The sequence below is a fragment of the Dasypus novemcinctus genome, chromosome 8, assembly GCF_030445035.2.
Source record: "Dasypus novemcinctus isolate mDasNov1 chromosome 8, mDasNov1.1.hap2, whole genome shotgun sequence".
Classification (NCBI taxonomy): Eukaryota; Metazoa; Chordata; class Mammalia; order Cingulata; family Dasypodidae; genus Dasypus; species Dasypus novemcinctus.
Window position 1 is genome coordinate 46100723 of NC_080680.1, and position 14821 is coordinate 46115543.

The following is a 14821-nucleotide window of genomic DNA, read 5'->3' on the forward strand; positions in this document are numbered from 1 at the left end:
GGAGGGGCCCAGTTTAGTCTGGGGACTCAAGGAAGGACTCAGAAGAAAGGACTTAAATGTAGCCAAATGAAGAGAAGGGCAAGATAGAGATGTGTAGAGACAGTCCTTGAGTTTGGCCCACTCCAAAAAGTAGGAGAGGAGGGCTGGAGAAGGGTGAGGAGGCAGGAAGTGCCCGAGGTGGGCCTTCGGAGGCAGCAGGGGCCCTTCCTGCAGGTCTAGTTAGCCGTGGCACTTCAGTGCCTTTGAAGGATTATACGGGATCTGAAATGACCTGGTCTATGTTGTTTTTAGGAGGTCCTGGGTTCAATCCCATGGGAAGCAGGTGCTCAACCACTGAGCTATACCCACTCCCTGGTCTGTATTTTTAAAAAGGTTTGTTTAGTGACTGTGCAGCAAAAGGAATTAAGTGAGGGAATGAAGGAGTCAGACCTTGTTGGGTGCCTTCCATTTGTTCAGTGACACAAATCATATATATCAATTCATTCCATAATAGTAAAAGAAGCTATTTACTGAGTTTAAATGAACTTCCAGGCACTCTATTAGGTATTTTCTATCTGTTATTTCTAATCCTCAAAATAGCCATGGAAGATAAGATTACTCATTCTGCTCCTCACATTACCCTGAAAGAGGTATAGGCATTTTGAGAACCTCCATTTCATGAATGGAGAAACAGTTCTGGAGAAAGCTGGGATTTGAGCCTCTATGCTCGCGGTCTCCCTGCTTGTTCAGTGGTAGGTGTCATCCTCATAAGTGGGTTTTAACTCCTCTGCAACAGCAAGTTTCTTGGATGTTGTGTCCACTCACAACTGCAAAGCCCTGTCAAATGCCAGACCAAAAAAACCCACTTAATAGCGGAGTTAATTTTGACAGCTTAACAGCAAGTTGGAGAGAGATTGTCACGAAAACTTTGTTCTCTGGTGGGTGGTAGCTTAATCAGAGAGCTCTCAGAGGAGTCTTTTGCCTTTGGGTGTTTATTTTTAAAACCTGCTATTGTTTAGCCCCTGGCAACTGCTTCCTTTGTAGTGTTTTTATAAAAAGTTTAGATTTTTACCACTTGGGCGAGGATCCAGCACCCCAGCTCCTCAGAGCCTCCTCCTGAGGTGAAGAAAGCAAATGCTGTTTCCTAAAATAAAAAGCTAGCAGGTGCCCCTAACTTCCAAGGACAAACTTGGACTTTATTATCTGTTTCCAGGCCACAGCCCAGCCTCAAAATTGCCCCTAGCTTTAAGAACACCCCAGGGCGCCTACTGCTAACTGGATTCCTACTTGTCTTTTTCTACCCAGTTTAGGTGCCATCTGCTCCATCAGTTCTCTCCTGCTCACCACAGCCGGGAGACACGTCTGGCTCCTTGGGAAGCCACTGTACCTGATCTCTGCAACAGGGCTTTGCAGAGGATCTGTAGGCAAGATCCAGTTTTGTTTGTTTTGTTTTTTCATTTCCAATCTGTCACAGACCAGTAACATTTATAAAGTACAATAAAAATGAGTTACTAGAAAAATGGTATAAAAAACAAAGCTGAATGAAATGCTAGCCCTGTTTCTCATGATTAGATTTGACAGATAATACAATTACTGTCAAACTGCTACACATATTTTTTAAACACTTTGATTTCTCTGCATCTCTTGTCGCTCCAGCTTTGTAAGGTAGTGGTACACATTCCTCTATCACCGGGTGGCACCTGGAGAAATGAGTTCTGGAAGGTGACTTTAAAGAGAGGTGGTCTTCTAAGCTCAACAGGCCGGCAGGGTGGGCTGGAAGCAAGCAACCCAGATGGCTGAGTAGAGCAGAGCCTCAACTAAGCACTGTGCTGCCGCACACGTTTGAACTAGGAGGTCATGCTGTTTCGCTCCCCTCAGGAGGCCTCGAGGGGCACCGCCGTTGGGGTCTAATGACAGCCTTTCTTGTCATTTGGCTCGGCCAGCATTCATTGAGCCTAGACCATGTGTTCTCAACAGGGGCAGTAACGCCCCCAAAGTGGAGAAAAGGGGTTCTCAAGTGACAAAAACATATTTCTCTTTTTATATAAAACACATAAACACATACAGCACATAAAAAGATATAAAGTTTATTGGTGATATTAAAATTTCATGGGGGTGGCAATTAGGAAAAAAAAATGTCTAAAAGGCTCCCTGGGGGAGGCAGGATGAGGTGGAACAATAACAACAACAAAAAAACAGTTTGAGAAACACAAAGATGTTAAGCATGTTCTCACATGGAGGTCTATTATGGGTGAAAGTGCTTTCTCTATTGGCTTCCCTGGGAATCAAACCAAACCACCATGTATAAAGTGGTTTCTAAGGAGACTGCCTGCTGAGTTGAGACGAGAGTGGACTTTTGAAATGGGCTGTTTGTAAGGGGAGGGCTGCCCATAAAAAGTGCAGCTCTTTCAGACACATGGGAAGCAACAGACAAACATTCATGGAGCACCTTGTTATAATGCACCAGGGACCCAGAGAAGAATAAGGCTCAGGCCTTAGAACAACACGGACAATGCTGTGAGAGAGATACATACCAAGATGTTATGGTTTATTACCTTCCTCTCCCCTGCCCCACGTCGGCAATGTAATGAGATTTTACAGAATTTTATGGAGTTAAGCTTGAGTTCATTCCTTCAACATTGTTGAGCACCCACTAAAGGCTGGTAGGATCTAGAGACTTGTGCTCTGTCATATGATAGCCACTAGCTATGTGAGGCTATTCAGGTTTAAATTAATTAAAATCAAATACCATTAAAAATTCATTTCCTCAGTCCCACTAGCTATTATTTCAAGTGCCCAATAGCAATTGTAGCTAGAGGCTACCGCAGTGGATACCACAGATATAGAACATTTCCTTCATCACAGGAAATTCTTTACTGGTGTGTAACGCTGGTCTAGAATTTTGCAGCAGGATAGAGTTAGACATAGTAGTTAAAAATATGGCATTCAGGATCAAACCTGGGTTGGGATCCTAGCTCCACCACTAACCAGTTCTATAAATGATGGTGGTATGTTTCTTAGCCTTTCTGAGCTAGATAGCGTTCTCCTCTGTAAAATGGGGATAAAGTGCCTACCTTATAGGGAAAGTTGAAGGAGACACACTTAATATGTACTCGTTGCCCAATATGCAGTGTCTATTGTCATTATTTTATTATCATCTTTATTATTATTATTGGAAAGTGGTGTTTAGACCATTCAGACAGGCATTTTATAGTCTTCTGTGATTTCTGCGACATTCCTACTATAGAGGTTTTTGAAGATTAATAGGCTGTTTCCCTGCATATTATGTTCCTTCCTCTCTGGTGGTCACTATCCCTGCCCCCAGCAAAGCATTATGTTTGTCCAAGAGCCTGAATTTGGGGCCAGAGAGGTAGAGGAGTACCTCTAGACACATAGGAAGGTATAATTGTATCTTTTGGGAAAGTTCTGATATATCTAGGGAAATTGTAAGACCGAAGTAGATTAGAAAGTTGAAAAATAAATAGTGTCATGTTAGTTGCTGCACTCCAGCGGAGAGGAGCCGGTTGCCTGCATTTATTTGTTTAAGGGATTTCTACCAAGAATCTCATTTTTATGAAGCATTTTATTGCCAGCTGGGTCCTGGAGTAGAAGCAGAGGCACCAGCCCATGGCCAAATCATTAAGACAAATTAAGACATATTAACATATGCTGGAAACAATTACCCACATAGATTTAATTTGTTTCACTGCTGGAAGAAAATCTTGAGAGGGCACAAAACACTAGAGAACAGTTCCGCAGCAGCCCTGGGAACCTGTCACTTGTCAGCACCTTCAGGGCTGGGAACTGCTTTAATTGGACATCTACTGAAGAAGGCCAGTGGATCTGAGCATACTGCTTCTGTTAAGTCAGGGTGGCAGGTACTTACACAGGTTCCTTGGAATTAATTTAAAACGTTGATTTTCTTGTGTTTTTTTTAACCTACCATTATTATTATAAATAATTATTATAATGTTCCAATGTGTAAAATGGAAAGGCACATTTCATAATCATATAATATACTTAACAAATTTATATCTGCAATATTATTTGCTCTAAATATGAGAGAGTTTGTTTCTGAATTGTCACCTTTAGTCCCTCTCAATTTTTTTGTAGTTGTTCCTTGCATAGTTGTTAATTTTAATTGTCTTACCTCAAGAAAAGAAAGTCTTTTCAGTACACCAACCTGCATTTTTTCCAAAGACTGAGCCTAGAAGCTATCATCAAGGTTATTCTGGGATGTAATTGTTGCAGTAGATCCATCAAATGGTAATTATGCAATTTTATCCCAGACGTTGGTAAATTGGGCCCTTAACCAACATCCTGGGGTGGCTGCTAAATAAGCCACAGCATCTTCTCTCCAAATATTAACTTCCAAAGGAGTAATCAATAGCTGGAGGAATGATGTGTTTGGAGTGAGAAGTCACTTGTTCTGTCATCATAATGATTAAAGCTTCCTTAAGGACTTATCCGGGGCATCAAATATGTATAGTTAAACATGAGGAGCATAATATCCCAGTCATTTAAATTGGTCATTTAAATTGGGGTTGCCTCGCAACAGCCTCTTCATTTTTCCTACTAGGTAGGCTTGGCAAACGGTCATGGGACAACCTATGTGTGTTGAAGACTCAAAATTGTCTTTCTTAGACCATTTGACTCAAAATGAGATTCTCATTTTGGAAATTGGGCAGGGTAGAATCTAAAACCTCCCAACAAAGGCTTGCTGAAAGTTGATTTGGTTGTTCCTCAATTTGCCCCACCTTCCAGGTAGAGGTAGTTAGAGAGCAGCATCTTTCAACTCCATTTATATGATCATCTTTGCTAGAGGGCAAGGGTTTCCACCAAGGAGGAGCATACACCTTCCACCTCTAGTACAGCTGTGCTTGGCCGTCCAGACAGCCTTGCCAAGTCCAGGCAGCAATTAAGTCACTGTCAGCCAAAGACCATTTGAAACTAGATCTGACAATGTGCCATAAGTGTCTTCAATTACCTTATCATATAAATCAAAATTTATTAGGTCTTTCAAACAAATTTTAAGGCATCTCACAATAAAAGTCATACATGATAATGTGGTTAACGTAGAAATAATTTGAAAATCATGAAAAAAAGGAAATAGGCTGGTTAGGATGGATAATGAAATTACTGATTTATTGTTAAATTTGGATTGAATGATTAAATACATTATGGTTGCAGCCACATGACAGAAGATTGTGTAACCAATAAAATTATCCTTAGGGTGCATTTTTAATGATGAAGGGAAAATGCTTATAATACAGGATTAAGAAGAGAGAGTATTAAAAACTATAAAAGTATTTTAACTATGTTTGTAAAATAGAGAAGAAGAAGGATAAAAAGAAGACAATTCTCCAGAATATTAACTGTATTAATTGTTGCTTACAAGATGAAGTGGCTTTTGTTTTTATCTTTGTAAGCTTTTATTTTTTCCAGATATTTGTAATAAGTACATATTACTTTTATCATCACATGTAAAAGATCTTTTTTTTAGTTGACTCTGAGTTTCCTGGCAGAAAAGGCAGAAAGGGAAACAATCATGAGCCACACAATTCTTGTTATGTGATAAATGCTTTTTATCATAAAGTGATAAACTTTTCCTTGATACCAAATTCCAAAAGGGATTTAACATTAACAATGTTGAGTGATGTGCAAAATCTTGATAAAGTTCTTATAGCAAATGCAAAAGGGAGATTCCTTCTGGTTGTGACTCTTGTCCGCCCATTAGAAAAACCAAAGCCAAGACTCTACAGACCCAAGACAGTGAGGGTGAGCCTTCAGGGCAGCTTGCGCCTCATGAGGCTTCCATCTCTTAATTCTCTGTTTGCAATTTTGAAGTGCTTCTTTTTCCCATTGCATCTTATCCTTTCAAAATGTATAAGACAGACCTGCTAGATGCAGACACTAGTGTTCAGCCTTTTATTTCACACCTCGGATATTGAATCATCAGTCCTAGAAACTGACCTTATAAAAATGTATGTAATTGGCCTTTTCTCCCTTTCAGGTGTTGCTGCACTGGATACCAATGTATCTGGAAAAATAGGACTGCGTGCTGTCGTATATTATTTCTGTACCACTGTCATTGCTGTAATTTTAGGTAAAATTTATTTAATTCCTCTATAGAATTGTGACTTTTCATTCAAAAATAATTGGACTTTTTTAATGCACCATTGCTTTTTAATCATTAAATAGTACTGTCAAATTACCATGAAGCTTTTTGACTTGATGTCTACATGCCACATTTTATGTGAAGAAAATATAATACTGACTCAATTTCAGCTATGGTACTGCTTATTAATGTCTCTAATAAGAAATAGAAAGAGGGTGACAGTTCTATGTCTTATCAGGATCATTGAGTAGAAGAAAGGAAAGCCAAGAGTTTATATAATCCTAAAACTGGGAAATCAGTGTGTAATAGTGGAGTTGAGTATAATTATAAAATGTTTCCAGAAAGATAACATTTCAGTACGTGTCATATTTCACAGTTCCAAGAACCAACAGCTGAACAGAGTTTTGCCAAGTATAGATCCAACTTGAAAGAGGTAGAAAGTTTTAATAAGAGAATATAGCTGCTCTTACAACTTTGGCACCTCTTTTGCGACGAAAGCTTGATCCATCCTTTTCCTAGCATGTCATTTTAGGATGGATGCCCAGACTGGGAAGGGAGAAAGGAAATTACTCGGATGCACAGCCAGCTTGACCCTTGCAGTCCTACTTTAATGAATTGATGAGAAGTTCTTGGGACAGAGTTGTGAAGTTGTAGTGATATTACCCTGCCTCAAACCAAAGCCACATCTCCTCATGAGGTTCCCATAGGAGACAAATGCAAAGGAAGAAAAAAAGAAAAAAGACAGGGAGAAAGCAAGCTATAAGTTCACCACTGGCTGGGCATATATATCCTTTCTGCAGCCCTGAGAGAGAGAGGGAGTCATGTCTCTTTATTGCCTAGTGACCCTTCCCACTAGTAAAACTGACCCATCAGTATTCTGAAGGCCTGCCTCCTTGGATTAGCATTTCCTTCTCCTCTTGGGGAAGGCAATGAAGGGCAGGCAGACTTTTTCCCTTTCATTCCTCTGCAGTCAAACAACCTCCATTGCCTTGGTCTCTTCTGCAACATATTGCCTCTTTTTGCATACCTCAAGTGACAGGATCCCACCACTTCCGAAGGCCAAAATGGCATTTTCAGATACTCTACTGTTTTGACAATTCTTTCTTACAGCCAAATGAAATCTCTTTCCCAGTAACTCCCATCTGTTTGTCCTAATCCCACCCCCTTGGAGTGATACAGAGCAATGCTTTTCTCCTACAACAGCTTTCCAGATATTTGAGACCTGTCATGTGGAAAAAGACTTGTTTTGTACTACCCTCTGGAGAATAACCAGGATCTGTGGGTAGAAGTTACAAAAAGATATCGATAAGTTCTCTGGACAGGAATATGAATCACTCTTACCCCAACACCTATGAAGTAGTCTGAGCTCATAAGTTGAGAAAAAAGATAGTATGGCCAGCAGATGTTTTCTGGGAGCAATTCCAAGATGCAACCCCTTCCTTAAAAAATGGAAAGAGTTCCTTTTGCTTATTCATTTAAATGGAAAAGGAATTAAGGCTGCTGCTGAGGTCCCAGCTGAGAGTCAACATTTGGCAGGTCCTCAGGGTCCCATTGCCATATTGCCTGCTACTACCATGCCTACTGGTGCTGAGATAGCTGCACCAAGAGTGCTAGGTGCCCTGGAAAATTCTTAATCCTCTGTGGGTGCTGTCCTTGGCCACAGGTATCGTGCTGGTAGTGAGCATCAAGCCTGGTGTCACCCAGAAAGTGGCTGAAATTGACAGGACTGGCAGTACCCCTGAAGTCAGTACAGTGGATGCCATGTTAGACCTGATCAGGTAAGTGTCTTGACAGCAGGGCCAGCTTCAGGGGCATGTGACTTGTGCAGTCACACAGGGCCCCCAAACTTGGCTTAATGCTCTGCTGTCACTATCTTGAAATTACACTCATTTCCATCAATGCATTGGATATGACAAAAACGCTTTTTGCCCTAACATGCCTTTTCATGTCTCCAACAGGAATATGTTCCCTGAGAACCTTGTCCAAGCCTGTTTTCAGCAGGTAATATTAATTCTTTTGCCCCAGAGCTATCCCCCTCTTCCCATTATCAAATAAGTTTTGTTTTGTTTTGTTTTTCTGCTGTGACCTAAGAAATGGAATTAACCCATCGAAAATGACAGCAGGAAATGCATCCATGAATGGAGTTTTGTCTCCCTCTTCTTTCCAGTGCTTCATGATGTACAGGCCTTCAGTTAACACGGCTCCTCTTTAATCTATACTTATTTTCCCCCAAAAGGCTCAAATGGAGAAAAGTCAAGAATCTGTCAATCAATAAGTATTTTAAAAGGTGGACTCTGGTGCCTATTTTGTGGCAATCCTTATATTCTTGAAGAAATTTAGATTCTGTCGATGCAGTGCAGTGAGAACATAGCTCTCGTCTCTTCTCCTCTTTCCTTGAAACGATCGGAATTCAGTATCTAACCCGTGTGGTGTGATTAGCATTCCTGGGATCCTGTCTTTTCCTCAATCGTTACATCCCCATAGCTGGCACTTCACAGAGCAATGTAACAAAGCCATGAATTTTTTTCTCTATGAAAGAAAAACACTCTCTTCACTCCATTTACTTCACGCCTCTTTCTCCTTTTTATCTATATGCTTTAATACAGCTGAGTCTATCACAAACTGCTGTATTCATTTGCATAAATTACTTGAACAGAGAGACCTCTGTGTATACCAACAAAAAATGGCAGTTAAATTGCTCCCTTGCCAACCTCCACATGGCACAGAACCACCTCTATTTGGGGGGTGGGGGGACTTTGCAACAGTGATTGTTTGTGAAGTTCTTGGTGTGGGCAAAGCCTGGTAGGCATGACACTTAAATGCCTGGTGTAATGATACACTAGCTCTTTCTTAAATCTCCATGCTGAAGCCCCACAGAACCAGAGCTCAAGAAAGAGCTTCAGTAGAAATCTACTCAGTGAACAGTACTAAAAAGATTAATTTTGGAGCAACCAAATAGCTAAATATTTCTTGATGTTTATTAAAACTATGGTGCCTACCTTTATCAGAGTGCGGAGGTGGCTCCCTCCCATGGTCTCACTGTGTGGTCTCTCAGTGGAAGCACCTACAGGTGAGCCTGTACTTACTTTCACATTACTGCTCCATCAGTTTGTCATTTGACATTCTTGAGTGGTTGTTGCTGGAGTCATCGGTTTGGATTTCTTGATACTACTTTTGGTTCCAAACCCTCAGGGAAAAAACCATCAAAAATGGAGCCAACAGGTCCCACCCCAATCAAGATGCCAAAGTTTGACACCTCAGGGCCCTGTGCCCCCACAAAAGCTTTGAACAACCAGCAAGAACTGGCAGAAACATCTTTCTCAAAGCTCAAAAAAATAAGTAAAGGGCAGCAGTAACAGGGTGAGTGCCAAATCAAAAAGGCTACTTTAAAAAGGTAGCTTCTCGTGGTGCCCTGGCTGGCCCCTTCCTCACCTCCCATGGGTACCGCACAAAGCCAACTTGTGCTTCTAGTATGATCCTTGGTCCTGGCTCAGTTCTGGAAGGTGCAGGGGACCACATGCACATCCTGGGAGTGTGTATGTCTATTGGGAACATGAGGGCCTCACCGTCCGAGAACTTGCCCTGCATGTATTAATAGAAGGTGATTCACGGAAGCCCCCTACAGAACACTGAGAGAGAGCAGTCAAGTCATGCTGCCTGAGACAAGGAATTGCTGGCTGTAAGACATGCAGTGCAGTGCCCGGAGCCATGACGAAATTGTTTCCTAGGAAGGGGGGACATTCATATCCATGTAAATGGGGGAATTCCTTGGGCCACTGGCATACGCCCAAGACATATGCACAGAAAGAATCAGGGAGGTCCCTTTGTTTTGGCCTGGCACTATCCTCTAAACTCATTGTAAGAGCTCTCCCACCGGTCAATATGAAAAGACCAGGAAAGCTGGGGTATTTTTCCTTCTTTTTTTTTTTTTTTGTTAGTTTCTGGCAATCAGGGAAGGCCCTGTCATAACACTAGCTGAATAGCTTAAGGGACAGATGCCTCAGAATCTTAATTCCAGTGATAATACCTTAAAATATCAAAATATTTAGGTTTCAATAAAAAATTACAAAGCATACAAAGAAAGGGGATAGCACAGGCAAAGATTAAAGCATTAGAAACCATCAATGAAGAAGATGGATTCTAGGATATTCCAGGAAAAAGGCTTTTTTAAAAAGGGTCCTAAATATGCCCTAAGATTCAAAGGAAAATAGGGACAAAGAACTAAAGGAAATCAAAAAAAACAATAGATAAATACAGAGAGCATGTCAACAGAGAGATGAAAATTATGAAAAGGAACCAATTAGAGCTGAAGATGAGTGACAGCAATTTAAAACTCCCTAGAAGCATTCAACAGATGGGAGCTAGGAGAGAAAGAGTCAGTGAACTTGAAAAAAAGACTATTGAAACCACTCAGTCTAAGAACAGAGAAGAAGAAAGAAAAGTGAACAGAGCCTGTGGGACACCATCAAGCATACCACTATACACCTTGTGGGAGTCCCTGAAGGAAAAGAAAGAAAGGAGCAGAAAGAATATTCAAAGAAATAATGAGTGAAAACTTCCCAAATTTAATGGACATAAATATACACATCCATACAGGAAAAATTCAAATAGACCCAAACCACAGCATATTTAATGAAACTGTCAAATGCAAAAGATAAAGACAGAATTCTGAAAGACACAAGAAAGAAACAATGGGTCACATAAAAGGGAACCTCAATCAGATTAAGTACTGATTTCTTATCAGAAACCACAGTGGCAGGAAGGTAGTGGGAGGACATATGTAAATTGCTGAAAGCAAACACTTGCCATCTGAGAATTCTATATCCACAAAACTGTCCTTCAGAAATGAGAGCTAGATTAAGACATTCCCACATAAACAAAAGCTGTGAGAGTTCATCACCACCAGACCAGCCTTGCAAGAGATGGTAAAGAGAGTTCTGCAGGTTGAAGGAAAGAACACTAGACAATAGATTGAAGCTGCATAAAGACATAAAGATCTTCAGTGAGGGTAATGACATGGATAAATATAAATGCCAGTCCTATTGTATTTTTTGGTCTGTAACTACACATTTTACTTCCTATGGGACCTAAAAGGCAAATGCATAAAATGTAATGGTAAATCAGTGTTTTTTTTCTCTCATAATGTATAAACATGTAATTTGTGACAAGAACTACATAAAGGTGCAGGGATGGAGGGTTATAGAAACAGTTTGTATATACTATTGAAATTTAATTGGTATTAAAGCAAAGGAGATAGTTATAGACTTAGAATATTAAATTTAAGCCCCATGGTGACTGCAAAGAAATTATCAAAGAATATGCAAGCTCATAGGGACAGAAATTAAGAGTACAGGTTGCCAGGAGCAGGGGGCCAATGCATAAATGGGTGTAAGGTTTCTGTTTGGGAAGATAGGAAATTTTTAGTAATATTAGGTGATGAGGGTGCTACAATATTGTGACTGTGATTAATCCTATTGTCTGGTATACTTGGGTGTGGTTGAGAGGGGAAGGTTTATGTTATATATATGTTCCTACAATTAAAAACAGAAAGAAAGAAATATAGAGCACCTAAAGAGACAATGACCATTAAATGCAATACATGATCCTGGATGGATCAGGAAGAAGAAATGGCTCAAAGGGACATTGTTGGGACATATGAAAACATGGGAATCTGGACTGTAAGCTTTCTATCAAATGTTAAATTTCTTAAACTTGGTACCTGCACTTAATGTGGTTGCAGACGTGAATATCCTTGCTCTTAGGAAATGTACATGGCAGTATTCATAACTTACAGAGAACATTCCAGTGTTCGGAAAATTGATAAGTTGATAGGTATATAGAATGATAACTGCTAATGTGGCAAAATGATAAAATTGGTAGATGTGGGTATGGCGGGGTAGGGATATGTTGGAGTTCTCTGCATAGGTTTGTATTAGTTTTGTAACTGTCCAGTAAGTTTAAAACTATTTCAAAATAAAAAGTTTTTAAAAAAGCATCTGGAAGGCTGTATGCACACTACGATTAAATAGATATATAAGCCAACAATGGCGCAGAGGTGGAACCCTTCAGTGGCACTTGTTTGTCCAAACTGACATTTTCCTATGCTTTAGTCTCCGGAGTTAAAAACCTCTTTTTTCTTGTTTGCTTGTTTGTTTTTATTTTGTCTCTACTGTGCAGTACAAAACCAAGCGCGAAGAAGTGAAGCCTCCCAATGAGCCAGCGATGAACGTCACAGATGAGTCTGTCACAGCTGTCATGACAACTGCAATTTCTAAGGTACTGTTTCCTGCTTGACGCCTGTTGCCCTGCGCCTTAAGCAGGGGCTGAGAGCTGCGTGAGGGCAAGGTGGGAACACCACGTGGAGAGGATGAGCCCTGGGGCCCCTCCTTCCACAGCGCCACTCAGAGAGCTGGGCACATCTGAGAACTGCTTTACGTCCACAATTCCTTTTCTAAAACTCTCTGGTCAAATATCATGCAGAGTTTTTCAGATTCTAGGAGAACCACATGATTCTCTGTACTAGATATTATGTAACTCCCTTAAGTGGAACTGGCAGCAACACTCCAGAGCCAGGCACCTCAGTTTTTCTGCAACTAACTCATGACATTAAGTTAGTTGCAGAAAACTATTAAGTCAGAGAAATAAAGACTATAAATAGCCTTATTGCTCTTCAGGATAGAGTTTGCCCTCAATTTATCAATAAAAGTTAAAAAAAGCTTTCAGAGCTTTTAAGGGTTTCAGAATTGGAGATTGAGTCTGAAGTATTGTATTTGTAGGTTGTGTATTTGTAGGCCTGTAGTCCATTTCTCCCCAAATGTTTCTTCCTGCCTTCACAAAGCAAGGGAGGCTCTTAATTTAAAAAAAAAAATTTAAGTATTTGTAGACTAAAGAATTCAAATGAAAATGGCTCCCTGCTTCTTTCCTACTGCAGAAAGCCTTCACCCCTGTGACTGGGTTCTGAGCCCTCAGTGTCCTGGGTTCTCACTGGTTTTTTCCAGCTTACTGTTCCCCAGTTTTGGGCGGGTCCCTCTATACCAGGGGTTCTTAACATTTTTTGTTCCACGGACCCCTGTGCTAGGCAGGTGAAAACCTGGACCCCTTCTCAAAATATAGTGGCTGAAAGTTTTATGACATTCAGCTAGCATTGGGTCTAGCAACTACTGTAATTTCAAAGTATGGATGAGTGTAAGCGATTTTTTGAGATATGCAACAACGGTAATGTGATAAAAAATGAACACAACTATAATTTATTACATACATTCATAAGCAAAGGAAATGCTAGATTCTAGTTAGAGGTCAGAGAAAATAAAGATAAGTTGCTTTTTTTTCAATTCAAGCTCACAGACCCCCTGAAATCTTTCCACAGACCGCTTGGGGATCCATGGACCCCTGGTTAAGAACCCTGCTCTATACCATCTAGATCTGCCTCCTCAATGACTCCCTTTCCCTGCCTTGCAGTGTGGTTCCACAAATGTATTCTGAGCACCACCACCCCCCAGGTGCCAGGCCCTGTTGGCATTGAGGTTATAATGGTGAAAAATTAGATGTGGCATCTGCTTTCATGGGAAGGATGATGAGTGTTACAATAGGGAAGAAAAAGGTGTTTGGGCATTCAACGAGGGGGTTTAAACTAATTTTGGAACCAGCAAAGATGGTTAAGGATTACTCAGTGGTACAGAAGATCAGTGAATGCAAGATAACTTTTGCCTTTGCTTATCGCTTTTCTGAAACATGCTTTTATCTCCTGGCTGCCCAGTCCTCAAGCCTTCACTGACCATCCGGTCCTTGTTCATGTCCTTCTTCCACATTACAATTGACTGTGCAGTTCATTACACATCATCTTATCACGGACACTTTTCTATGGTTAGTCTTCTCTCCAGCTGAATTTTAAGATCTTATGCTGGCAAGCAGATGTGGCTCAAGTGATAGGGCTTCCACCCACCATATGGGAGAACCCAGGTTTGATCCCTGGGGCCTCCTGGTGAAAAAGAAGAGAAAGCATGCCCACATGGTGAGCCAGTGCCCAAATGATGATCCAACTGCCCCCTGGGCAAACCGAGTGCCCACATGGTGAGCCAAGTGCCTACACAGTGAGCCGAGTGCCTGCGTGAGTACCCACATGGCAAGCCGAGTGCCTGCGTGGCAAGCCGAGTGCCCTTGTAAGTGCCCTTGTGAGTGCCTGCATGGCAAGCCAGTGCCCGCACAACAAGCCAGTGCCCATGCGAGTCATGCAGCAAGATGATGACACAGCAAAAGAGACACAAAGGAGAGAGTCAAGGTGAAGCGCAGCAGTAAACCAGGAACTGAGGTCGCACAGCTGACAGGGAACCTCTGTCCACATCAGAGGTCCCCAGGATCAAATCCAGGTGAATCCTAAAGAAGAAAGATGAGAAGACAAAAAAAGAGAAATAGTTACAGGAGATCACACAGCAAATGGACACAGACAGCAAAAACAGCAGGGTGGCGGGGAGGGGCAGGAAGGAAAGGGGGAAAAATAAATTTAAAAATCTTAAAAAAAAAAAAAGATCTTATGCTGTACCCAGTGCAGTATGCACATGCTACTTGAAAACAACTGGTGTACCCAAGTGGCTAGTCAACACAATTCCTTATAAATCTTGTTTGCACCATTCAGATTAAGTCATTTCCCTACGAAATTTCTCAATAAATCTCATGCTATTTTTACCCAGGATAAAGTGATGAAATTATTCTGAGTGGTAAGGATCT

At 41.0% G+C, this 14821-nt stretch overlaps 1 protein-coding gene across 2 annotated transcripts in view; it reads left to right on the forward strand.

Annotated features, from left to right (window-relative positions):
* The window catches only part of SLC1A1 (solute carrier family 1 member 1), an 83623-nt gene that overhangs the window by 55490 nt on the left and 13312 nt on the right, over window positions 1–14821 (forward strand). For both annotated transcript variants that reach the window (XM_058301794.1, XM_058301795.2), the window contains exons 3-6: window positions 5993–6085; window positions 7761–7875; window positions 8056–8098; window positions 12275–12373. In XM_058301794.1, coding sequence (XP_058157777.1) covers window positions 5993–6085; window positions 7761–7875; window positions 8056–8098; window positions 12275–12373 — 350 coding nt within the window. The remainder of the gene's footprint in view (window positions 1–5992; window positions 6086–7760; window positions 7876–8055; window positions 8099–12274; window positions 12374–14821) is intronic.